The sequence below is a fragment of the Meriones unguiculatus genome, chromosome 10, assembly GCF_030254825.1.
Source record: "Meriones unguiculatus strain TT.TT164.6M chromosome 10, Bangor_MerUng_6.1, whole genome shotgun sequence".
Lineage (NCBI taxonomy): Eukaryota > Metazoa > Chordata > Mammalia > Rodentia > Muridae > Meriones > Meriones unguiculatus.
In genome coordinates, this window is record NC_083358.1 from 97,084,629 (window position 1) to 97,111,050 (window position 26,422).

General features: G+C 47.9%; 1 protein-coding gene across 4 annotated transcripts in view; it reads right to left on the reverse strand.

Moving 5' to 3' along the window:
• Positions 1–2,212: 2,212 nt before the first annotated feature.
• The window catches only part of Sort1 (sortilin 1), a 75,443-nt gene continuing 51,233 nt past the window's right edge, over positions 2,213–26,422 (reverse strand). For 2 of the 4 annotated variants that reach the window (XM_021631686.2, XM_021631685.2), the window contains exons 11-21: positions 24,242–24,348; positions 19,101–19,203; positions 18,090–18,258; positions 17,072–17,262; positions 15,224–15,413; positions 11,878–11,994; positions 9,320–9,428; positions 8,013–8,111; positions 7,085–7,191; positions 6,727–6,838; positions 2,213–6,223 (exon numbers count right to left, since the gene is read on the reverse strand). In XM_021631686.2, coding sequence (XP_021487361.1) covers positions 6,209–6,223; positions 6,727–6,838; positions 7,085–7,191; positions 8,013–8,111; positions 9,320–9,428; positions 11,878–11,994; positions 15,224–15,413; positions 17,072–17,262; positions 18,090–18,258; positions 19,101–19,203; positions 24,242–24,348 — 1,319 coding nt within the window. In that variant the 3' untranslated portion in view covers positions 2,213–6,208. The remainder of the gene's footprint in view (positions 6,224–6,726; positions 6,839–7,084; positions 7,192–8,012; positions 8,112–9,319; positions 9,429–11,877; positions 11,995–15,223; positions 15,414–17,071; positions 17,263–18,089; positions 18,259–19,100; positions 19,204–24,241; positions 24,349–26,422) is intronic. The other 2 variants (XM_021631688.2, XM_021631687.2) reach the window with 1 other exon arrangement.

Consider the following 26,422-nt stretch of genomic DNA (forward strand, 5'->3'; position numbering starts at 1 on the left):
GGGCTAGCCAAGCCCTCTACTACAGAGCCCCTGAGTTCCCCACCCCCAGCCTGTCGTAAGTTGCGTTTCATTTGTGAGGTAGAGATAATAATAACCATAGGGTTGTTGTGAGGATTAAAAGAGGTAATCTCTGTAAAGTGCTTAGCAGAGTGGAGCTGACTAAGTGCTGGATAAATGCAAGCTATTTTTAGGTCAGACCGGCATTTCCCCCTTTGAAAGCTGTCAATGGCTCTCTTCCTCTGAGGTACAGCACAAATGAAGTGAGAGGCAGCCTGACAGGGAGGAGAGCTCCGCAGGGACAGGGACTTGTGACATCTGGCTGTACTCTTCAGCCACCAGCTGATGGCTGTGAATCTCAGCTCTCTGTAACTAGGATGCTGATGCCAGGACTGTGCGTGGGATTCAATAAAAATGCAGGTTCATGGCCAGCCCATAGTCAGTGTTAGCCACACCCAAGAGTCCCCAGCTGATTTCCAGGCTCATCCGGCCATTCTGCAGGCAATGTACCCTCTACCCAAATTATTTGGTTTCCTATCACATCCCCCTTTCCTAACTCAGGGGCCAGAAATCCTGTTCAGTTAAAATGTTTTCCCTTTATATTTTTGTGTCAGTGTTTTGCATGTATGTCTTTGTATCAGGTGTATTCCTGGTGCCAGTGAAGGCCAGAAGAGGATCTTCTGAGACTAAGTGAGCTGCCATGTGGGTGCTTGGAATCACATCCAGCTCTCTGAGAGGGCAGTCTGTGCTCTTAACTGCTGAGTCATGGTCAGAGGACAACTTTTTGGGAGTCAATTCTCTCCTTCCACCATGTGGGTCCCAGGGATTGGACTGTTTGCCCAGCTGGGTGCCAGGCACCTTTACACACTGAGCCATCTCATCACCACCATATTGTTTTTTGAGAGGTCTCCTACTGTGACCTGGGTCCCATTGATCAGGTTAGGCAGGCCAGTGAGTTCCAGGGATCTTCCTGTGTGTGCCTCCCGGGCACGGGGATTTTAGCATGGTTTGGAGATTGAACTCAAGTCCCGTCTGTGTGGTAGGCACTTACTGATTGTTTTTCTCCAGCTTAGGGGAACCCCTTTCTTATTCCATACTTAGCCAAGCCTCTAGCGATAGTCCCCCTCAGCCCTCTGCCCATCTAGAAAGTCCAATGCAGAGCCAAGATAGTGGAGCTCACTTGCAGTCCCAGAACTCAGTGGGTATGGTGGTTCATGCCTTTAATCCCAGCACTTGGGAAGGCAGAAGTGGTGAGTTTGAGGCCAGCCTAGTCTACAAATTGAGTTCAAGACAGCCAAGGCTACACAGGGAAACCCTGCCTGGAAAAACAAAACCAACAGACAGACAAGCAATCCTCTGGAGGTGGAGATAGGAGGATTACCCTCAATTTTAGGACAGCCTGGGCTACATAACAAGTATTAGGGCAGTCTGATTCTGGTGCAAAGAGTCTTAGAATATGTTAGAATCTCTTAAACAAGATTAAGTCAATTCTTGGGGTAAAAACTGCTAGAGGTAAAAACTCTTGTCCCCTTCAAAAACCCGGCACCTTCAGACCGAGATGTTGGAACACTGAATGGAAATAATGTTTCAAAACTGTGTCCTAGGGCACAGTGGATGGGGGGGGGGGGGGGAGGCAGGAAGCTCCCTCAGGCAACACTTGTGAGGAGGCTGAGACTGAAGGACTGTGAGAGGAGCAGGGAAGATGAGACATATGGGAAACTGCTACAGCTGACCTGCAAGCTTCATTTGACAAACCAGCTTCAGGGAGCACACAGTTCAGGAGTGTAACCAGAGGCTGCTGGATCCAGGAGCACGGAGACAGACACTGGAGAGAGTGTGTGTTCAGTTGCTACACTTCCAGAAGATGATGAGGGAGATGATCCTACCCACACTGTGGGAAGGGGCTCTTGACACGTGAGCGTAAGGATCAAGAAAATGAGTGAACAAAGAAATCAGAAAACTTAGAGGCCAGCAACCCGTTTCTTTGGGAGTCATTTTCTCATAAGTTGTCTATCATCTTCCCAGCTGGAAATGCCCAGTCTTGACTTTCAAGTTGATGCTTCTCTGGTTTTCTTGGAGTTTTGAGTTTTGAAGGTCAGAAAGGTAGAGACACTCCATTAACAAACTGTAGCTTACTCTTCTTAGTAGGTTAGGTACCAAAGTCCAGGCTGTTTTATTTCTAACCCAAGTATTGCAAATATACAGATTACCAATACAAAGTTAAACACATCCAGATTTATTTACACAATGCTAAAGAAAATTTGCGTTTTCTTTCCATTTTGTGGGATTTCATTATGGGTCTGGCTTTGCTGTGTAGCTGACACAGGTCTTTGAAACTTGATAATCCCACCTCGCATGCAATGCCGTGTCCCAGGTGGGTGGAGATCCGGAGGTTTCAGTGCACATGCAGTGGTGGTTGCAATCCTGCTTCACACTTTCCCAGGAAGGCGGCTGCCCCTCCCAGCCGGGGGAGGGGCCACATGCTCAGAAAAGGGAACAAAGGAGGAGAGGGGAGGACAACAGGCACATGGGGACCCTGAGCATTTCTGTGCATGAGGATAAGGAGAATGCAGCCCAAACCCTCCTCCCTGGAGGCTCAAACACAGGGAAGTGGCAGAACCGCCAGGGGACAGGAAGTCACCTGACCACAGCTGAGGGCATGCGGAGGATGAGGATGGCACTGAAAATTCGGGGCAACCAGTAAGTCATTAACATGTACACTATACAGTCTATACATGTGTATATGTACACACACACATATACATAAAGGTACAGATTAGCTTGTGTTATTCCATATAAACAGATGCGGAGAATGTACCAACGTGGAAAAGTGCACACAGCAAGTCCTTGAAGACAATTTCAAGTTAATGCTCCAGTTCTATTGTTACAACACATAGAACCAAGAAATCAACCTGCACCTGTGGTTTCAGTGACCCCATGGCAGCCTGCACCTGGCGGAGCGCTGGCCAACGAGACAGGAAATCTGGCACCTGCTGGCCGACTCTGGGCTTCCCTGTCACTACATCATATGGCAAATCTTAAACTTTGGTTTTGTTCCAAAAGACATTAAAGTTCATGTTACTTTCCCCCTCTGGTGTGAAGGTGATGGAAAATTGAGAAGCTGCATCCTGCTCTCCCTCAGCAATCCTGTGCATCCCTGCTGAATGTGGAGAGGGCTGTGCAGACAAGTGGCTGGGCCCTCCGCCAGTGTGCATAGGAGCAGGGCTGTTCAGAGCAGTGGAGGAACGAAAGACTCTACCCATCTGGTTTACTTGTAGTGCAATAAAATGAGTGACGCCATGCCAGACCTTCCGCTGGGGGGCCCACTGGAATGGCCCTGCACCCCTCAGGGCATCCTAGTATCCTGGCGAAGGGGTGACTGGCTAGTGTGTGCCCAGCCATGCTTTAAAGGAGCTGAGGGTGGTCAATGAAGAGAGGAGAGGCTAGGGGACCAGGCGTGGGCAGGCAGGGCACTAGAGGGAAGCCCGGGCATGGGTCTGCACGCCAGAATACCAGTTCGGAGGCAGTGAGCTCCAAGGCTCAGTGGTCAGAGCAGCCCTGCAGCTGCTCTCCCTCTGCAAGGGCCTGCGAGCAGTTTTGGGTTTAAAACTCAGGCCACTATGGACTTTCTAATATGTCTGAGCTACCTGGCAATGCTAAATTCTACTGCTCGTGTCTCTAGAATCAATCCCCTCTGCTGTCCCAGTGCTGAGGATAACGGTATGGTCACCAGTAATGATGATGCTCCCAGGCTGAGCAGGGCAAACCAAACCACAATTATTTTTCTTAGAGCTTGAACCTCTGGCTCAGGTTACACATTTGTGAGTATGACTGACTCTGAAAGCTATTGCAGGGGCAGTCCCCAAGCCTACAGAGCCAGCAAGCTAGGGGCAGAGACAAGGACTCACCCGCAGAGACTCAGGCCTGTGCTCCCCACAGTGGCCGTCCACCAAGGGAGAGGCGCGCTCCGGATTACATCGCTTTTTATTTCAGCCATGAAGCAAGAGAACAGAATGTGGTTTTCCAAAACGAAAACAGAAAGGCACCCAAATAACAGCTCTGAAAGATCTGCCACTGAGCCGTCCCTCAAAGCCAGCAAGTCACCTATCAGAAGCTCTGCCGCAAGTGTTCATCACCTTCCTGTGGGCCGCGTTTCAGAGCTCTGGAGACCTGGGCGGCCGACTCGACTTTGGCTCCTGAGCTCTATGGCAAGAACGGCACAGTGCTCCAAACAGAATGCAAGCGAAGTGATCCAAAAACTGCCAAGTTCTACAGAAATCCCAGAAACCGTTAGAGGCAGAGAGCTCTAGTCTTCGATGGTTAGAGATGAGTGTTAGCCACCTAGAGACTAGTGATGGTCACCACATTGGTTTATCTACCCACATCTACCTAGGGATGTGCTGGGAGCGACAGACGGTGGAAATGGGTCTTTCCCCTTTGGTGGGAGGTGAGGGTAGACAGGAACTTTGATAACTCATGAGATGGATATCTTTGGAATTATTTTCAATTTTAGAATCATTACAAAAATGAACAAGCTGAAAGACCAGGGCATTCTGGCTTTGACAGGTATTCATTCTCTTCACAGAGACAACTCCAACTTATTTTTCTAACTGAAGCTCCGTGTCTCAAGCTGCAAGTCAACATCTCTGAAACTCTCTCTCTCCACTTCCTCCCCCTCTTTCCCTGCTGCTGTTTGTTCCTTCTGGGGAGGAGAGGAGGCAGCCATCTGCTCATGCATTCTGACAAAAGTTAGTTTGGCACGTTTACTTTTCACTGACTTTTCTAGCCACAAAATGGAGTAACAGCAAAATGGCATCTACGGAGAAATGTCCCAATGGAAGGAACTGTGATCTGCACAGCAGGGTTAGGGAGACCGGCCACAGCGTCTTCCTGGACAGCCAATATCCAAGCTGTGTTAAACTAAATCAACACAGCTTTCCATTACCAGATGGCTGTCCCCAAATCCACCCATCATAATGTCCTCTCACCTATTTTTAATTTTTAAAAGTATCAGATAGACAAACTGCCTGACCACAAGGCATCATCTAGAAGTGTGCCTTCAGTGGGGTCAGCCAAAGGCTTCAGCTGACAAGTAACTCGGCAAAACTAGGGGAAGGGTGAGGAGGAGGGACTGGTAACCTAACTTTGATTTTCAGAAAGCCCACCAATCTGCAAACATTCCTGGTTCCGGTTCTGTGGACAGGAGCAACCTAGGAGGAAGTAATAAGCAGCCATGGCGACACTGGGCCCCTACCACTGGGGATGGGGGAAATGGAAGGCTGTGACTGTCCTGGAGCTGCACCGTGCACCCAACGAGCTCCAGGCAAGGGACTGTGGTGCCTGGGCGGGCTTCCAGGCCAAGCCTGCACCCTGCCCTAGAGCTGGTCCGCTGGCATACACACAAAGCACAGCGTGGAAGGGCCCAGCATCAGCCAGAGTTCTGGCTCTTGTAGGTGTTAGAGCTAGTCAATTCTGTTGCTCCCTCCTCCTCGCCACAAGTTAAGAATATTGCCCTGTAAGTTTTCCCGATTTAGTGTTTCGGAAGCACGTGGTTAAGTTAGTTGCCAAAGGGCAATTAACAAGGGTATTGCCTAATTAAGTGGGAAAGGAGAGCCACGGTGGCTTGCAGCCATGGCTGGGGGTGGGGTGGGCATGAGGAAGAGCAGCAGGGCTGGCACGCAGTGTTCTTTGAGCAGGGCTGTCCACAGATGGAGAAAAGCTGGCCAGGCGGTGCCAGTCACTTCCTTCTCTGAGGCTGCTTCCCATGACTGGCAGAGCACGGGGCCAGCACCAGGTATGCTGTGAGAGTTGAGCTGATGGAGTGGGCAGATGCCCTGGGCTGGGCAGCGGGCACAGCACACAGGAGTGGGGTCAGTGAAACAATCCCTTTGCATCCCATTTCATTCCCCTCAACAGACAAACAGACCAGCGGAAACCTAAAGCCCAAACGTTTAACAAAATACAGAACGTGAAACAAAAAGTTAAAGAATTGAAAATTTCCCCCCTCTTCTCAGAGCCCACTGTGAGATCAGCCAGGGCTCCCCACCCCCACCCTGCATTCTTTAGTGTAGGTCCTTTGGGCTTGGATGGAAGCAGCAGAAACAGAGCTGGGTCCGACGAAATGGGAAATTTATTTCCCCAAGTCAGAGCCTCAGGGCGTGTAGGAGGTACTGTGGCTCCGTCCACACTCGGTCCCAGCCCCTCTGAAGAGCTATTCCAGGAGGTCCTGCAAAGGAAGACAGGTGAGGCATTACTGACAACTTGAACTAGATTTACTTATTTTCATTTTTTATGTATAGGTGTTTGGCCTGAATGTATGTTCTTGTACCGTGTGCGCGCCTGGTGCCTCGGGAGTCCAGAAGAGGGCACTGGGTCCCCTGGAACCAGAGTTACAGAGAGTTGTGACCCTTTGTGTGTTTGAAGAGAATGGAACCTGGGTTCTCTGGAAGAGCAGCCAGTGCTCTTTTCCTTGAGCCATCTTTCCAGAGACTGTCTTGGTCTCTAGTAGAAAAACAATCCTTCTTAGGATTTAAATTTTTCACCAGGTGGCAGCGGTGGGCGCCTTTAATCCCAGCGCTGGAGAGGGAGAGGCAGGCTAATCTATTAGACCTAGTAGCTAGTTCTAGGAGGACAGCCAAGGCTACACAAACCCTGTCTCAAAAACAAAAACAAAACCAAAACCGGAAGACTTAAAATTTTGGATAGTTTCACAAGAAGAAAGCGTCTCACCTCATCTGAATCGTCGTGATAACCGCTTTTCGCGCGGGAGGCTGTGTCCAAAGCCTCCACTCCGTCAGCCTCTGCGTGCTGCTGGAGCACAGAGTATCTGTGCACCAGGAACCTGGGGGAGGGACCCTGGTTAGTTTCCCCAAGCCGAGAGGGGAGTGTTTCTCATAGCATGACGTCTCCTCAGTTTTCCAAGCTCATGGCCTCTCGGCATGCAGATATAAGATGCAAAATATGGACCTGAATCTTCAGGGTTAGCGCTTTAACTGCCCAGTTTCAGCTGAGAGAATTGGATCACATGGACTTGGGGGTGGCTCTTTGGTTTGCATTCAGAACCTGTGACCCGCTTCCACCTTCTTACCTTCCGCCACAGACATATTTCTTCACGATGAGCACTCCCGCTACAACTGTGACCAGCATCAGTCCCACGATGGCCAGGATAATAGGGACAGAATTCGACTTGGAATTCTTGATAAGTTAAAACACAAACAGAGATGCGGTTAGGCGTGCGTGGTCCGGGAGGCTGTTCATTCCTTTTTCTTTCTGGATTTATTATGTATCTATTGTTCTGGCTGCAGGCCAGAAGAGGGCACCAGACTCTTCTTCTAGGTGGTTGTGAGCCACCACGCGTTCGCTGGGAATTGAACTCAGAGCCTCTGGAAGGGCTCTTAGCCTCTGAGGCTGCTCGTTCCTACAGTGACCTACAGTCAACGCACTTAGCGAGGGTAGGTCTCCCCCTCCCAGATGCCGGGGGGTGGGGGGCAGGAGGATCTGAACGCCAGCTGCCCAGAAGGTGTGCTGCGGGATCTTCCGTGTCAAAGTCGCTGCAGGCGCCTCGGTAGCGGCCTCAAATCAAGGGTGTCCAACCTTTTGTCACTGTGGCATGGGGTGTTGCCATCTACAAAGTTCATGCTCCAGAACTGTTCAACTGAGTTGCCCAAAACAAACATTTGCATAAACAATCCACATTGTAAATAAGTTTACAATCTGTTGTTGGGCCTCCTTCATAGCTAGTCTTGGCTGTATGTAGCCCTGGCCAAGGGCTGGACACGCCTGGAAGATCACTGCAGTCACTGTGACTACTCCATGTCCCCTGTTTACAACTCCTGGAGCATAAGGGAGGAGCAGGCGGGAGGACTGTAAGGACAGGGGGCTGAATGGATCGATGACTAGGCTACCATCTTTGAAGATGTGTGTCAATGTTATTCCAGGCAGGCCTTTATCCACACTAGCGTCTGGCATGTCTCTACAGATAAGCCTTATCAGATGATTGTTTGCGTGTAACCTACCTGCTTCTGGTTAGGAGATAGGAAGTGTGTGTTTTCAGTGTATCCGAGAGGAGGCGGTGCTGGATTCTGGGACAAGCTGTGTCCCTGTGGGCGGGAGTCCTGTGCAATCACACACACACAAACACTCTGAGGACAGCCACCAGCAGTCCAGGGAAAGGGTGCAGAGGAGGAGGACCTGCCCCCCCTTACAAATACACACACCCACACACTCTTCCCTCATTGCCTTGAGTCCCACCCTGGCAGGGGAGAGGGTGCTGGACTGCTGGCCCCTCAGCCTTTCATGTTACGCATTCAGAAGACGGCCCCAGGTCACTGCTGGCTCTGGGCCCGCTACCAGGAGGCCTCCCTAGTTACCTCATCTCCGGGGCTCCCCCACAGACAGAGCAGCACCGCCCTTCCTAAGATCTGATCCGAGGCGGTCCATTATGACCGCACGTCAGATCTTTGTTTAACAACTTGGGATGAGTGGGCACAACAGGCCCTGCCTGCTGCGCAGGGCTCTCCTCCCTATGCCGAATCTCCAGTCCACGGCTTCTGTAGTCTTTTTGTTACTTTTCCCCACAGGCTTGTTTGTTTTTAAATACTTATTTTCATATCTAAGTTGTTTGTGCGTATGTGTGTGCCTCTGACTGTGTCTGAATCCAGAAGAGGGTGCCACATCCCTAGGAGCTGGAGGTACAGGCAGTTGTAAACTGCCTGACATGGGTGCTGGAAAGCAAACTGGGGTCCTCTGCAAGAGCACTGTTGACTGCTGAGCCATCTCTCTGGCCCCATTTGTTTGCTTTGGAGATAGTGTCTCGTGGAGCCCAGGGTTGACCTCAAACCCGATCCTCCTGCCTTAGCTCCCAAATGTTGGGGTCACAGGCATGCATCACCACTTGTGGATGTGTGGCTGGGGACTAAGGTCAGCAAATACTTCACCCGCTGAGCTGTAGTCCCCAGCCCTGTCCTTTCTAGTTTATAACCCCTGACTCACGTGATGAGCACACATGACAGCATGTGTATTCATGTGTAGCCCTCACTCACTGAGCACAACCCTTAAATCTTTTTTTCTGAATGACCCTGGGCCTCAGAAACTGTACAGCTCCATGCTTCTAAGACGTTTATAACTTTACATAATACCGTTTCCTCCCCCAGGCACACACCCACTCTTAGCAGGAGGGGCTTGTCACCCTGACAGCCTCCTGTGTAAAGCTCTGAGGAGCATCGTGGCCATCCATACTGGTTCCAAAGTGTACCTTTGATTTTTCCTGGCAGAATGTTGAAACCCCTCCGGTACCCAGAAACCAGATCTGTCTTCAACATACCTGCTTCTTGGGGTTCAAGAAATTGCTTGTGCATTTCTTTTTCAAGTCTTTTACTTCTCTGGCTGGATTCATTCCCCCCTGGCATCTGTCTCCTGGGATCTTCCGGTACCTGAGGGGCAGAGGAGCTCAGTCAGAGGCTGTGGCTGTGTTGGAGTCTGGGGGGAAGGCATGGAGTGGGTAGCCAGGCCTCCTGGCTGTAGCATGCCCGACCAGGACTGCTTTTCAGGAGTTGCAGCCGTCCTGTCTGGTAGGCTGTGAGGTGTATGGGACCCTGAAGAAGCAAGTTTGTGAAAGTCCTCCAAAATCTGTCCTCAGTGACAGCCGTGACAGAGGTGGGCTTGAACCCAAGCGACAGACAGGAAGTGGTCGTGATCCTAGATGCAGGCAGGCTGCCAGCAATGACCAGGAGCTGTTGTGAGCAAACTGGGCTCTGGGCTCACTTTAGGGAGGAGGACCTCTACAGAGCAGAGAAGAGCTACCCCAAGGGTAAGCTGAGCAACAGAGAGGACATAAGTGTCTGTATAGCGTGAATGTGCAAGAAACATCACGCCACACACACATATCACCACATATAGATGCCACACACCATACACGACATACACACGCCACACATAAACCCCCCACATACACTCACACACCACACATCACCGCATATGTACACCACATACACACAACACAAGACTACACAGACACACCACACACACTACATATATAAACCACACACACCACATACACATATACCATACATCAAACATAGCATGATAATTAGTTAGTGTGCAACAAGTATCACACTTACACTGCAAACACGCATACCTACCACATGTACACACCACCAACATACACAACCCACACATCATAGACACACATCACATACATACACCACACATCTCACACGCACACATGGTAAGTGTATTAGTTACTGTGCAAGAAGCATCACGTGTACCATACATACACCCCACCACACACACAGCACACACGCACGTTTAAACACCATACACACGCATCACATATACGTATCACATACGTGATAAATGTGTTAATGTGTAAGAAGCACCACACACACATGCATACTAAACATGCCATACATACACATACCGTACACACACACACACACACACGCACGCTAAAATAGAGAAGAAAAGGGAGAAAGTGAAGGAGGAGTGAGAAAAAGAGTTGGTTTTTGTTTTGTTTTTTCGTTTGTTTGTTTTAGCAGAGCACAAGGATGTATTCCTAGGCTCTTGCCTCTTTACAGAAAAGATGTGAAAACTGCAGAAAGTTCTTGCCTCCAGGAAACTGAGGAATCTGAGCCTCCAGCTTCCCTTGCTTCTAGCCTGTACCTTTAGCTGACTTTAAAGGCCCCGACTGTGGAGGGCACACAGCTGTTTCTCACCAGTTGAGTTGTCACTTCTGATGACCATCACAGTTGCCTGTGCTCATTTTCAGGGACTCACTATGTAGCTCTGGCTGTCCTAGGAACTCACTAGGTTGACCAGGCTGGCCTTGAACCCACAGAGATATGCCTGCCTCTGCCTCCCTGAGTGCTGGGATTACGGGCATGTGCCACCATATCAGCGTGGCCACTTTTGTTGAAAACATAGCTCAAATGACTTTTGACTGATCCTCCACAATTTAGTGGGCGACCTTTTAACACTAAAGGACCCCAACCCTCCATCTTCAGACTACGGAACACCATTTCTGTGCATGCGTCCGTTTTGTGAGGGGCCACGAAAATAAGCTCTGCCCACCACTGATTATCTCGCCTCTCATCACGTTTACTCATGCCTACTTAAGCCACTTCCGCCTTCTCTCCCCAGACAGGGTTTAGCCTAGCAGGGCTGGCTAGCCTAGAACTAGGTGTGGCCTGTGGAGAGCAGACTAGCGTGGAACTTAAGGTGTCTCTCCCACTTCTGTGGCCCGAGTCCTGGCCACAGGCACTACCACCCCCACCCCCCGTTTCATTCTGTTCTTTATCCCACAAATGTCCCTGAACCCTGACCTTAGGACTTCAGGCTTAAAACTTGTTCTCAGGTTTCAATAAACTTGGCCAACTCACCAGGAAGTCCTGTTTTGCAAATGCATTGTTTTGTTGACTGAAATGCTATGAGGTAGGCGAAATGGGCTTGGGCCCAGGGCCTGGAGGTGGGGGAGGCCACTGTCTGTGGGGATATCCTGTGTAGTTTCAGAGCCTGCACAAATTTAGCCTTTCTGTGTCTTGCTGTCAGCCATTTGTCTATCCCTTCAGACTGCACCCAAAACTGAGACCTGGAGAAAGTTCATTAACAAGTAGCACAAAAATGGGAGAGGGGAGTCCATCATGGAGGAGAGCTGCCTGAGGCTCCTGTGGAAGCCATTTGAAGACAAAAATTAATTAAAATGAAAAACTCAGTTTCCCGAAGTCAACAGCCCCATGAGGCCAATGGCTGCCATTTTGACCTAGCAGATGACAGAATATTAGCATCACAGAAGGTCTACAAGAAGGTGGAATACCATTCCTGTGAGGGGATAAGCTGGTTTGGCTCAGGGCGGTGAGGGGCTTGCCACGGGAGAGGCCACCTTACCCGTTTGTCGTCAGGTGCTCCTCCTTGCCGTACAGACAGAACTCCAATTCGTGCCCCTTCAGTTCCGGCTGCTCCACACACTCGGAGGCATTTTCTGGGCGGTAGTAGCCAAAGTCACTGCAAGAATCAACAAGGACATGTTTGACGTTGCTGCCTGCAAGCCAGCACGTGGCTAGTGGTCAGGTGGACAGCTGACATGCCCGTCGAGGCTGCTCCAACTGAGGTGACAGAGGTTGCTGGGAATGGGTGGGGGAGGGCTAGGCAGCCTTTGCCAGTCTACGCTAGAGTCTTAATTGTCTCCCAAAGGCCCCTGTGGTAAAGGCATGGTCCCAGTGTGCTGCTCTGGAGGCATTTACAGGAGGCATTTACAGTCCTTCTGGTGGAAGGACTGCAGGCACCCAGGGGCCCGGCCTCCTCTTCTGTCACTTTTTGGCCATAGGGTCCAATTTGCTCTGCTTCCCCACAGGCCCAGGGCAGCAGAGCCTGCTCAGGGCTTTTCTGACACAGCCTTTCCCTTTGTAAGTTGGTAATCTTGGGTATTTACTGAAGGGACTGGAAGAAAGCAGTCCCTTAGGACAAGCCACAGAGAAGGCTTTGCTGAGGAAGAAAGATGAACATCCTTAGTCCAGCTGACTTAGGAACAGGTGTATGTGCCCACACCCATGCCTGTGGGTATGAAGGTTAAAGGTCAATGCCAGGTGTCTTCCTCTATGACTCTCCTCCTTGTTTTTTGAGTCAGGTTCTCTCATTGAGCCTGAAGCTGACTACACAGGCATGCCAGAGAACTACAGATCTGCCTGTCTTTCCCTCATCCCTAACAGTGAGGTTACAGATATGTGCCACCAAACCTTGCTCTTTTTTAAAATACTTATTTATTTTTATGTGTATGAGTGCTCTATCTGCATGTACACCTGCAGAAGATGGCATCAGAGCCCATTATAGATGGTTGTTAGCTACCATGTGGTTGCTGGGGATTGAACTCAGGACCTCTGGAAGAGCGGACAGTGCTCTTAACTGCTGAGTCCTCTCTCCAGCTCCAAGCCTTGCTCTCTGGGTGCTGAGGGTCTGAATTCATATTCTCGAACATGTACAGCCAGCACTGAAGCCCCTGCTCCACTCCCTGCCGCGCCCTTCCGTCCCCTCCCACTTTCAGTAGTTCCGCTCATCCACCCTCCTATTTTCTCCCATGAAATTAGGTCCTGCCTCTTCTCCAGGGCTGATGCTCCATACAGCACCCATGTTTTAGTCCTGCTTTTCTGACCACCCTGGTCCTTACACCACGGAGAGGATGAGGAAGGACAGCCAAACTCCCCCACTTCCTCTCCTCAGCCTACACATGTCTGTCCCAGATCTCATTCCTTTATCTTTTTTTTATTGGGCAAATCTTCCCCTCCCTTTCTCCCTTCCCATCTCCCTCTCCTGGGACTGAACCCAGGGCCTGATGAATGCTTGGCAAGTCCTCTAATCCTGAGCTGCAGCCTGTCTCTAGCCGTATTTCTTTATTACTTTATTTGGCTCATTTAGAGCAAATAGCGCTGGGGACGTAACCCAGACCCTCACACATACTAGGCAAACATCTTATCACTAAACTACATCTCTAGCTCCTCATTCATGTTTTATTTCACGTATTTTGGCTTCAATGCTCTCTGTAGCCTTAGAAATGAATGTCTAAGGCCACAAGGCTCACTGGTCATCAAACCAGTATTTTTTCCTCTGTACCAATCCCTTTTTCCCCACCCTCTGAAAGGGAAATCTGGCTTGGATGTCCTCCACCTGGACTCCAACCCATATTTCTCTTTTTTAAAATGTAGCCCAGTAGGCCTGGGACTTGTTGTGCAGATTAGGCAGGCCTGGAGTTCCTGGGGATCTGCCTGTCTCTGTGGTCCAAGCGCTTCTCTCTTTATTGTGACTACCCTGACTTTTCACAGCCTTCTTTGGTGTGCTGCTGGGTGTGTAAGCTCACAGCAGGCCACTGGCTTCTACGAACCCTCCCTTCCTGGACACACATGGGCAAATGCCACCACTCATCAACACTCAGCTTGCTGCCACCTCCTCAACAAGGCCTCCTTCGATCCCTCTCCTTTCAGCCACAGGGGACGTCTCTCTTCCCCTACCACTTACTGTGTGTGTGTGAATCTGGTGAGGGAGAATGAAGGGGCTCTAGTGGTGCTTTCTTAGATGCTAAGGGCCAAGGGGGAGTTTCCCAGGTGAGGGGTCCTGCAGGCAATGAGGACAGACCTTCCTCACACAGGAAACAGTCTTACAACTAAATGCTCTGCAGGACCACAGCACATTAGGGGACAGCAGCAGCTCAGGGAAGAAAGCCACTCTGCCTCTGAGGTCCAGGGCAGGACAACCCTTCAGAGCAACCTCAGGCTTGACTGTCAGCCAAAGGTGAGCAGAGCAAGGACATGCTTCCTGTGGGAATGAAGATGCGGGGGAGCCACAGGGGTCAGACCTGCGTTCCCTTCAGACCTGCAGTTCAGGGGAATATGACTAGGGGCACAAGAGTATCTGTCCTCTTTGTCCAAGTGCTTTGGGATTCACTTTTACTCCTGTATCTGTTCCAAGCAGCAGGTTCTCGCCTGCAATACGAAGCACTTTTTATTTGCTCCAATTTTCCTCACTTAAGTGGCACCAGCCTCGGTTATGTCAACTAACCCCAGACCAATGAAGTAACTAGCTCTCCATCCCTGATGGACCTGAACTCTTGGGAGTCCATCCTGGTGGCCTCTGAGGCTCAGAAGGCATAGGCCCCTGAATGTACTGATGTCACTCTAGCCTCAGGACCAAACCAGCACCTTTCAGTCCTCCGTCTTGCAGATGATCCAAAGCCTAGTGCCTTCCAGGAGGCTGCCTGCAGAGCTTGGTTGCCTCCCTGCCCCAGAACCACTTTTCCTGTTGTTTGGGGCTCCTCGTTTTTGCAGACTGGCTCCCTCAGGCCCTTCCTCATTTAAAAATTTTTCCCAAGACAGGGTCTCATGCATCGCAGGCTATTATTATTCTTCGATGCTGGGGACCAGGCTCAGGGCTTTGTGTATGCTGGGCACATGCTCTACCACCCAAGGGACATGCCCAGACTGTCTTCCCACCATGTCCAAGTCCGTATCTCTGGGGTTGATCAGTGGCTGTGTCCAGTGACTACCTAATATGATAAAATAGTCTGCTAAATGTCAGTAGCGTTTCATCCCCTTTCTCTGCGCTTCACCTTTGTGGACAACAGGCAGGAGCGCTGTTCAATGGCGGAAAGGAATGTCAGTGTTTTTTTAGCTGGCTAAGACAACTATTTTTCACCTCCCCGAGTGCGGGACAGGGGCTGACAGAGGAGTCTGAGGAGTGCTGATACCAGAGGAAGTCCTCCAGGGAGCAGGGACAGACGGACGGCTGCTTGGTCACAACGTAGTCTCGACCATTCTGGCAGACGGATGACTTCCGCAGCCGTAGGAACTGTTCTTTATAGCCCAAAATGCAGCCATCTTTGTAATCCCCGGGGTCTGTGGAGTGTGCCAGCCATGTGGTATAGTCATCCTCGTCACCTAAAGGACAGACAGAATGTTCAGGAGTCGGCACAGCCCACAGCCCACCCACAGCAGAGAGGCAGCTGTCGGGCTAAGGGAAGGAGGAGGGGAGGGAAGGCAGGTGGGGCTGTCTGATTCAATCTATGGCTTCAGTTTGGAGCTGCAGACACAAAGTCACTTTAGTCTATCTAGAACCTGCTCCTCCTTATAGCAAAAGAAGACTCTCTCCACCTTGCCTGCTGTGGGGGGACTAGGAGAAAACCTTTGCTTTAAAGGGAGGCCATATAGGGAGTGCTAGAGTCTCCCCGAACCAAGAGGCTGCTGCCTGCCTTGATGGCCTGGGCCATCCATCCCTGGAGCTGTCAGAGACAGGTTTCCCATTCCGGGGCCCTTTGTTTAGGACAAGGCACTAACAAGAGCCCAGGTCTGATGTTATCACACACAGCTGGCTTAGAGCCGGCTGGTTCTCCAGCTGTGGACATCTGCCTCTGCTTTAGTGTCCCGGTCATCATCCCAGGAACTTACTCACGGGCTGATACCTAGGGTGTTGCCTAGGTTTTTATCTTTTGGGACTTGAAGACCAACATGCTGGGGCGTGGGTGCCTAACAAGTATTTTAATGGCCTTAAGCCTGAGAGCTGATGGAGAACTCCCTGTTGAGAGGTAAATTCACGTGCCAGCTCCTTCCACCGTCTTTACTGCATTTAGAAGACAAGGGCCCTCGGGTTTTAAATCACACTTAACTGTCTTAGAGAAATGTAAGTCCAGGCTGAGAGGCCTGCATCACAGGAGCCATGCATTTTAGCATGGAGCATGGGGCACCTTTCCTCCAGTGTTTTCTTTTAGTTCACATCTTCCTCCCTGAGACACTAGTGACACTTTATTTTTATGTGTTTTTTTTTTTTTTTTTTTTTTTTTTTTTTTTTTTTTTGGTGGGTTTGCTTGTGACACTGTGGGGGCACTATACACTGGCTATTTTCTTCATTTTCTTCTTGAAGTCCTTCACACCTGCCCAGTGACCATTCGAGGGTCTCAGGACTCACGTTTTAACTAAACCCTATGTGAAACTCCTCCCTACAGTGTTCAGAGTGACGGGACCAATGAGAGGTCCTTTCAAACACTTCCCTCCAAAGCTCCATTTCTACAGTCCCTCCGAATCTACAGAGGGGCAACCCCCCCCCAAGAAAAAAATGTCAAACACATACATGTACTTTTCTTACAAGCCAGGAGAATGGCTCGTAAAATGTGCAAAAGGTCCTTCCTGTCGCACAAAGCTACAGTGTCCCATGTGGCTGCTCCCCTAACCCCCTCCGCTCCGTGTCTGAATAGAGACTTGCTAAGGGTGTTAGCTTAGGAAAAAAAAAGCAAACTATCTCAGTAACCTTCTATGGCGCTTACATGTTGATGCAATGTTTTGGACATTTATAAATAATTCTACCATGAAGATGCAGTGCACTTATTTTATAATGTGGCTGATGGAATAATTTAAATTGCACAGTGCTAGCCCCAGGGTTGCGTCTCTGTCCCTTGCTGGACTGCCTGCACAGAGCATCCTCCAGTCCCCTTTCATATGCTTATGTGTGTGATTATCCTGGCTGAAAGGGATTCCTCTGAATGGGCTTCTTAGGAAAAGGAGTTTTCAGACTTCTGGTGGGAAATTCTCAAGGAGACACTCACAGTTCCGTTCGAGGATGTCTTTGAAATCCACTGTGTAGGACACCCACTGGCGGGTGATGAAGGACTCCGTGAAGCCCCAGATGCTGATGTTCATGGACCTGGCCCCAGGCTCCGAGGCGATCCCCGTGAAGTAGATGGGCTCCTGCGTGAATGCATAGCTTTGCCAGCACTGGCCTTCATCTGTGGAGAACCTGAAACCAGAGTTGGAGAAGGAGCATGACAGAGAGCCAGCAGGTACTGGGAGTATCAGGAAAGCAAACCTCAATGTCTGGTCTCCAACCAGAGGAAACCCTGTATTTAGAGGGTGACTTACTGTCTAACAACTACTATAATTTCCAATACCTCTAGTTAACAGGGTACAAGAAAGGGTTCGTTTATAGAACATAGAACACATGGGAGAAATTACCTCGTTCAAAGGAAAAAGAGTAGTGACCTAGGTAAGAATGAGTTTCTAAATTAATAAATTAATTCGAAGTGAATTGGAACTTAGATAGAATGGAAATACTTCACATTATTTTATAAATTTGTATCAGAGTACTTGGGCATTTCTACATTTTGGGGTGGCGATGGAAAAGATCAGTATTTTTCACTAGTAGTGGGGGGGGGTGTGCATGGCACAGAGCATGGAGGTGAGAGGACAATTAGCCAAGGTGGGAGGGGCTTTTTTCTTTCCACCATGTGCATTTTAGGTAATGGATCATCAGGCTTGGCAGCAAACACCTCTACCTGCCTAGTCATCTTGCTGGTCCAAGAAAAATAGTTTAAAATAAAATAAAATAAAACAAAATAAAATAAAATAAAATAAAATAAAATACATAGCTAGGAGGAGTCAGAGGGAAAGCAGTGTCGCCTAATCTGGTTTGATGCAAGCATCTTCCCTGTGAGAGTCTTAGCCAGAGTTCTGCAGAACCCAATAGTGTAAGTCAGGGTCCATGGCTCTCCCTGCAGTAAGCCCAGGGGCCTCCCCGTTGGGGCCCTCTACGAAGATAATGTGTTGGGGAGCTGAGAGCATGCATACTTAATCACATTGATAGGACGGTTGCTGTGCTCAATGGCCACAATGATGCCTCCGGAATCCAGGATGGTATAATAATGTGGTCCTTCCAGCATCTTTGCCCAGGAGTAACCCCCGTCATCAGAGATGTACACGTCTGGGACCATCACTGAGATGGCATCTCCCACACTGCCTGCAAAGTAATTGACCATTAGCAAACATTAGCAATGAAGCAGAGAGGATTTACTGATGAGAGAGAACTTTTGAGTGAATTTACCGTATATTTCACCAGGCCTATTATAGTAAAATGAAGGCCATCAAAGCTTGGGTGTTATTCCTGCCAATGAGAGTCTTAAAAACCCAAAGTGTCATAATCCTGGAAATTGTATCAAAGGACCATGTTCTAGTTATTTTTGGCTGCACATGTGACGTGACCTAGCGTTGTCTGAGGGAATCTCAAACTGAGCGACTGCCCTGGTTAGATTGGCCTATATCCGCATTTGTTGGAGATTGTGTTGTTTAATGATTGAGGCAACCCTTTAGGAAGGTAATTTTTTTTTAATTTATTTATGTACATGAGTGTTCTATCTGCATTTTCACCTGCCAGAAGACGGAATCAGTTCACATTATAGATGGTTGTGAGCCACCATGTGGTTGCTGGGGATTGAACTCATGACCTTTGGAAGAGCAGACAGTGCTCTTAACCACTGAGCCATTTCTCCAGCCCCTAGGAAGGTAATTTTGAGTTGTATAAGAAAAGTTAACTAAGTGTCAGCCTGTGAGAGTGGGAGCCACAGAATAAGCCAACAAACAGGCTCCTCCAACGTCTCTTAATGATGAACTGTGACCTGGAAGTATAAGATGAAATAAACCCTTTCCACCTCAGGTTGCATTTGGTTAGAATGGTTTGTCAGAGCAAAGGAAAAAAACAAAACACAAAAGCCACCTCCAGTGGCTCTTGTGGGGGAGGTGCTCAAAGGCAGCGCTGTCCCCCTGTGCTTGGGAGCTTCTGTCCGTAATGGTGAGATGACTTACCATGAGCGATGACTATGCCCACTGCATTGGGCTCTGACAGCGGGGCCATCGGAACATTTAGCTTCTGGGAGATGCTGTAAGAAGCATGAATATGAAGGCTGCACTGTGAAAAGAAACCAAAGCCCAGATTAAAACCAAAGGCAGGGTGTCCTTACTCATTTCACAGAGCCTCCCAATAAAACTTTGAATTTAACTCGAATCTCAGTGGGATGATGGAAGGAAGGAAGGAAGGAAGGAAGGATTTTACATGTGGTAAAATTCATTTCATAAACTATCCTATGTGGCTTTTTGGTATAGTCTTAAGCATATTCTCACTTAGCTTCTCATCTCGCAAAACTGAAACCATCATTTTAAAGTGACAATTCTCTACTTCTGTCTATTCTAGGGTCTCTCAAAGAAATGAAACCACAAAGAATTATAAAAAAAAAATTATCTTTTTGTAATGGGCTCATTTCACTTACAACAATATCTATCCTCGGGGTTGATCTATATTATATAGCATTTGTCAGAATTTTCTTCTTTATAAGGCTAAATAATATCTCGCTTTGTGTGGGGGTGGGGTAGAGAAGTGTACGTTATATTTTATTAGCCCGTTCAGTTATTGATGGGAGTTGTTTCCATTTCCTTGGCTGTTGTAAATACTGCTGTTCCATACATAGCTGGTACAACTATTTCAGTAAGGCTCTGTTCTCATTTTTTCCCTCCAGCTGGGGACTGAACCAAAAGTTTTACACCTATTAGGCAAGAACTCTATAGCTGAAATACATCCCTAATCCTTATTTAAAATTTTTATTTTATTCTTTTAAAGAAATTATTTTTTTAAGATTTATTTATTATTTATACAACATTCCGCCTGCACACCAGCTCTTCTTACTATAGATGGTTATGAGCCACCATGTGGGTGCCGGGGATTGAACTCAGGACCTTTGGAAGAACAGCTGGTGCTCTTAACCTCTGAGCCATCTCTCCAGCCCTAAAATTTTTATTTTGATATTAGGTCTTACTAAATCGCCTAGGCTGGCTGGCAATCCTCCTGCCTCAACCTCCCTAGAGGCTGGGGTGACAGACATGTGAGCCACACCCACGCTCAGTTCTTTTTGATAAGAACTCAGAAGTGGAAATGATGGACAGGTTAGTGTTCCACAGGGCACGGAAAAATCCTTAACAAAGACTAGCAACTGAACTCCACAGCACAGTGTCATTCCCCACGATCAAGCAGGAGTCCTCACTGGAATGGCAGGCTGGCCCAATGACATGCAAATCAGTTGATATGACACATCACAGAGGAGAATGAAGGATAAAAACATCTATCTCCATAGAAAGGTTTGCTAAGTGCAGACATGTTTGAGAAATAAAATCCAATATTTATTTGTGATGAAAATTCTCAGTGAATTAGGTTGTGAATGTATCTCCATGATAACAAAGGCTACAGGCAACATTATATTAAAACATTAAAAGTTGAATGCATTTCTCATATGACCAGATATAAGGCAAAAGTATCCCTACTTCTGTTCAGTACTGTGGTGGAAGTGTTGGCCAGGACAGTGACAATGACAATAATGTTTTCCCAAAACATAGAAGAAAGGGTTTGAAATGCTTGTCCCATACAGAATGGATGATGTTTAAGGAAAGAGACAGTAATCATGATTTGAACATTATACAATGTTTTGTTTAAATATGCAACATTTTTATGCTTTATGTATATCTTAGGAATAAATACTGATCTGAAAACAAGTTTTAAAAATGAATTGCTTAGCTAAGAATAAGCTCAATCAAGGATGTGAATGACTTGTGTGGAAAAGGACCCGCAGATGCAAACAAACAGGGAGGAATCTTATGTGTACGGAGAAGAAATTAATTCTGCAAAAGTGTCTGTGCTCCCCAAAGTAAGCTACAGACTTCACTATCAAAATCCTGTTGGAATGAGCTGGGGGCTGGGGCTGTAAAACTGGGAGTTTGAATTTCATCTAGACTACCAGAGCAAGACCATGTCTCAAAAAAAAAAAAAAAGACAAAAAATAAAAAATTTGATAGTATCTTTTCCAGGAAATGGTGAAAAAATCCTAAAATTTATCCGGAACCCTAGAAGACTGTGAATACCAAAGCAACTGAATAAAAAAGAATAAAGGTGAAGTAGCTCGCAGGGCCTGGCTTTCCCATATGCTATAAAGCTACAGTCATCCAAACAGCATGGTGTTTGGATGCCAAGGGAACACACAGGCCAAGGGAACAGGACACTCTAGACATAAATCCATGTACGCCCAATTCATATTTAACAAAGGAATCAAGAACACACGAGAAAATAACTCCAACAAATGCTGCTGAGGAAAGTGGCTATCCACATGCAAAAGAAGGACTTGCGTTCTGACTTCATACCATCCACAAAAATTCACTCTAAGTAGTTAGACTTGAATGTAAGCCTATAAGATAAGATACTAGCAGAAAACACAGGGGGAAGCTTGTTGGTATAGTCTGGGCAATAACTTTGGATATGACCCTAAGAACACACACGAAAAGCAAAAACGTACAAATGGAATCAGATTAAACCAAAATGCCTCTGCAAAGGAAACGCCCAGAAGTGTGAAATGACCATCTACAGAACAGACAGTGACCTGCAGACTACACACGGCACAAGGGGCTGTAGAGCAAATAGCAAATATCTAACTTAAAAATGGGTAAAGAACTGTGCAGCCATTCTTCTACGATGGCAAATAGCCAAGACATATTTGAAGAAGTGTTCAGCATCACTAAGCATCAGGGAAATGCACATAAAACCACGACGCATCATCACTACGCCCTTGTTAGAATGACGACTACCCAAAATACAAATAGTAACAAGTTTTGGTTAAAGTCACAGGAAAAGGGCAACCTTGTACTCTGTTGGGGAAATAGAATTGAAACTGTCACCATACAAAACATTGGTGTTCCCCCTAAAATTTAAAGATAGAACTGCCAGCAAGCGTCCTTACTGGTATTTAGCTAAAAGAGATGAAGCTGGAATCTCAAGGAGATATGTATAGTCTACATCCACTGTGGCTCAACCCGAGATACAGAACCAACCTCTGTATCTTTTTATTTCATGATCTGCTTATTTTTATTTTATTTGCATTGGTGTTTTGCCTGCATGTGTATGGGTGTGAGAGTGCTGGGTCCCCTGGAGCTGGAGGTAGAGACAGTTTTGATCTGCTGTATGTGGGTGCTAGGAATTGAAACTGAGTCCTCTGAAAGAGCAGCCAGTGCTCTTACCTGCTGAGACAGCTCTCTAGCCCCCAGTCTGTCTCTTGTGCTGGATGAATAGATAAAACAGTATATGCACAAGGGGATGTTGTTAGTCATTCTTGACAAAGGAGAGCCTGCTGTTTGAAACCACACGGATGAACTTAGGAGACGATATGCTAAATAAAATAAGCCAGGCACAAAAGCCAAATACCACACAATGCCACTTAACATAGAAGTGTTTTGTAGAGTGCTGGTGATCAGGAGGCAGGTGAGCGGGAGAGATGACAGCCAAAAGGTCCTAAGGTTTCAGTTATGTTGACGAGTAAGTTCTGGAGAGCACGTGAGCAGCATGGAGAGCGTCCTGTGAACTGTAACATACTTGAAATCTGCCAGGGGACCGATCTAAATGCTCACATCATACCCAATAAAAAGACAACCGAGTTACCTTGTTTTTTTTTTTTTTTTTTTTTTTGGTCTTTTTGTTATTTTGTCTTTTTTTTTTTTTCCAGAGCTGAGGACCGAACCCAGGGCCTTGCACTTGCTAGGCAAGCGCTCTACCACTGAGCTAAATTCCCAACCCCAAGACAACCGAGTTAACGGATGTGTGCATTAGTTAGCTTGACTGTGGCCACGCATTTTACATTCGCACAGCAAAATGTCATGCCGTGCACTATAAACATGTCATTTTAATTTGTAATTATGCCTCAATAAAGCTTAGGGTAAAAATCCACATATCAGAAAATAGGTGACTGCCTATTGGAGCTGGTGCCCTCCAAGAAGCTCAAGTGAGCCAGTGTGTAATGCCAGCACTTGGGAGGCAGAACTCACAGACATGAGTATCTCTGAGCTCAAGATCAGCCTGGTCTACATAAAGCCAGCCAGAGCTGTATGTAAGATCCTGTTTCAAAGACAACAACAAAACTCTCAAGTGGCCACAATAGTAAACAAAACGCTTGAAAGGCTAAACCAACTGTTAGTGGACTGAAGAATGGCGGATTCTAACTGGATGAGCGCTTAGGAGGCTACGACTACCACAGATTATAGATACCCAGGGTTTGGGGACACAGACATGACCTCTGCAAGGACAGACAGGCCACAGAGGAGGAACACACAGGGTGTGTGGGGAACAGCGAGCAGTGACAGCAAGGGCGAGGAGAGGGTGGAGAGAGCCCAGCAGAATGTCACCTTCATTCACCAGAGGTATAACCTTCACTTGGGCAAAGCAGAACCGAGAGAAGGTTGCCAAGGGAGAGGCAGAAGAACCAGAAGATGCTCTCCTGCCTTGGGTGGTGAGGTGGGCAGGGGCAGGGCAAGCCCAAGGCAGAGGGACAACGAAGGGAGAAGAAGATAGAGGCAGGTGCAGTAAAGCACGTACAAAGGGAGAGTGTGAGGCGGAGGTGTCCTTTAATTCGAGCTGTGTAGGGACCCCACCAAGCCTCCAGGCTAGAGAAGCGGAGCAGTGCAGTGCGGAGCAGGTCTGAGGGGAGCGTGCAGACAACCAGGTCCTGGCTGAACTAAGTTCTCCCAGGCTGTGCTGACCCACGCCTCTGCCGTGTTCTGAGCAGCTGCTCGCTGGCTCCCAAGGGCCTTCTAAAGGCTTCATTCCCGCCACGTAGACCCCCCCGCCAACAACCAGGACATCGGTCCATTCTGACTTCACTCAGAAATTTAATAAAGCAAATGGTTGGTACTTCATCTTGTTTTTCTTTAAAAAGACAAGTAACCAGTAATATCTTGACTTCTCCTTATACTTTCTACTTCACAAATTCTAAGCGACTTCATTATGTTCATTTCCAAGCCTTCTACCTTCCCCTGTGGGCCCTGACAGAGAATGGTATCTTATGTAAAAGCCTAGCACTGGTCAGAGCAGGGCAGACTGGCTGCTTTTCTGCACACACAGACGACGGGCGGCGCCAACAAACCTCGTTCTTGTTCTTTGCGGTAGCATCGCATTTGCTGTTCTCCGGCTTCTGCAGGTGCTCCCACCGTCCTCCCTGGTCAAAAGTGATCATGCTCTGAATAGAGTTATCTGAACAGGAAAAGAGTGACGTAAGGCCATCGCACTGGAGAGAGGGTGACGGAAGCCCAACCCACTGGAGGTCTCAGGCCACCACAATGGAATTCTCTCCTGAGAAACACCTCCGATTCATTTATTTTTCACATAAATGAATCTTCTATGTTCAGCACGTTTCCCTCCCTTTTCTTACCCCCTCCCGCTCCACTTTGTCTCTGGAGTCCCATGAGCTGTTCACGCCTTCCGAGGTGGTTCAGCACAGGCCTGAAAAGGGTGTAGTGCTGGAACAGAAAGCCCTAGCTACCTCCAGAGGCCATCTGGAACTGAATCTACTGAAAGACCCCAAAACTCTCCTCTGTCCTGGAGTTTGGACCTTGACCGCCCTCCTCCTCGCTGCTGCCCAGGCAGTCACAGCTTGGTTGCCAGGCTGAGATGAGGCCGATGAGGGGACGTGAGGTCACTGGGGCGGTGTCCTTGAAGGGCTATCAGGGTCCTAGTCCATTTTCCTCCCTACGTCTGAGGTGGTGTTTATTTCTACCATGATGCAGTGCCATAGACCCCAAAGCAGTGCGATAACCAGCCATGGGTGGATAAACTTTTGCAGCTGGGAGATGATGGTGTACGCCTTTAATCCCAGCACTTGGGAGGCAGAGGCAGGCAGATCTGTGAGTTGGAGTTCTATAGAGTGAGTTCCAGGACAGCCAAGCCAGGGAAACACAAACAAAAATTAAAAAAAAAATTTTTTTTTTGCTCTTTATAAACTGATTGTCTCAGGAATTCTAAATTCTATTTTAGTAAATGAAAGGCAACACATTTGATAAATATGATAAATATGAATAGGCTAAAGTCCATTTTCCTCCAATGTTCGAAAATCTGTCAAAGGCAGGGATCCTGATTTTTACTCAAAGACATGACTCCAAGCCTATTTTAGGGATTCTCAAGATTATTTATGTTTAACCCTGGATTAATGATTTTTTAAATTAATTAATTGATTGATTGATTTTTGGTTTTTTGAGACAGGATTGTTCTGTGTAACAGCCCTAGCTGTCCTGGAACGCTCTTTGTAGACCAAGTTGGCCTCCAACTCACAAAGATTCACCTGCCTCTGCCACCCAAGTGCCGGGATTAAAGGCATGTGCTAACACACCTGGCTGGATTAATAATTAATAATAGTGTTTGTTTTTCATCATCCAGTATCCTATCTGTCCTCGTTAGGGTTATTATTGCTGTAATGGAATGCTATGGCCAAAAGCATTGGTGAGAAAAAGGTTTGTTTGGCTTACACTTCCGCATCACTGTCCATCTCTGAAGACAGTCAGGACAGGAACTCAAACAGGCAGGAACCGGGAGGCGGGAGCTGATGTAGAGGGCATGGAGGGGTACTGCTTACTGGCTTGCTCCCCCTGGCTTTCTCAGTCTGCTTCCTTATTGAACCTAGGACCATATTCCCAGGGGTGGCACCGCCCACAGCGGGCTGCTCCTGCCCCCATCAATCACCAATCAAGAAAATGGCCTACAGGCTTGCCTACAGCCTGACCTTATGTATCAGTTTTTTCTTAATTGAAGTTCCCACTCCTCAGATGACATCACCTTGTATTAAGCTGACATAAAACTAGCTAGTACATAATTCTCTGATGTCCTTTCTTTTTTTAAAAAAAGATTTGATTGCACTCATTTAATTGTGTGTGTGTGTGCACGTGGTTGGAGGACAACTTTCAGGAATCGGTCCTCTCCTACCACGTAGATCGTAGGTATCAAACCTTGGTGGTCAGGCTCAGCAGCAAGCACTTCCACCCTCTGAGCCATCTTCCTGGCCCTCTTTTCTTACTGGCGTGCTCTCCATGGCCTGCCCGGCCACTAGGATGCCTCCTTCCTAAGGTCTGCTCCTTAATGACAGACTCTGTAGGTTTAAGTACAGAGATAATACGCTCTGAGGTTTCAAGGAACGTCAACCAGGAAGCAGATGAAGGGAAATTCAACAAACACTGACTGGGTGGCCAGGATGTAATACCACTGTAGGCCTCAGTGAACACCACCGATAGAAATCCTGTGGAGGGACTGGTGGGGTGACTCATTAGGATAAAGCTCC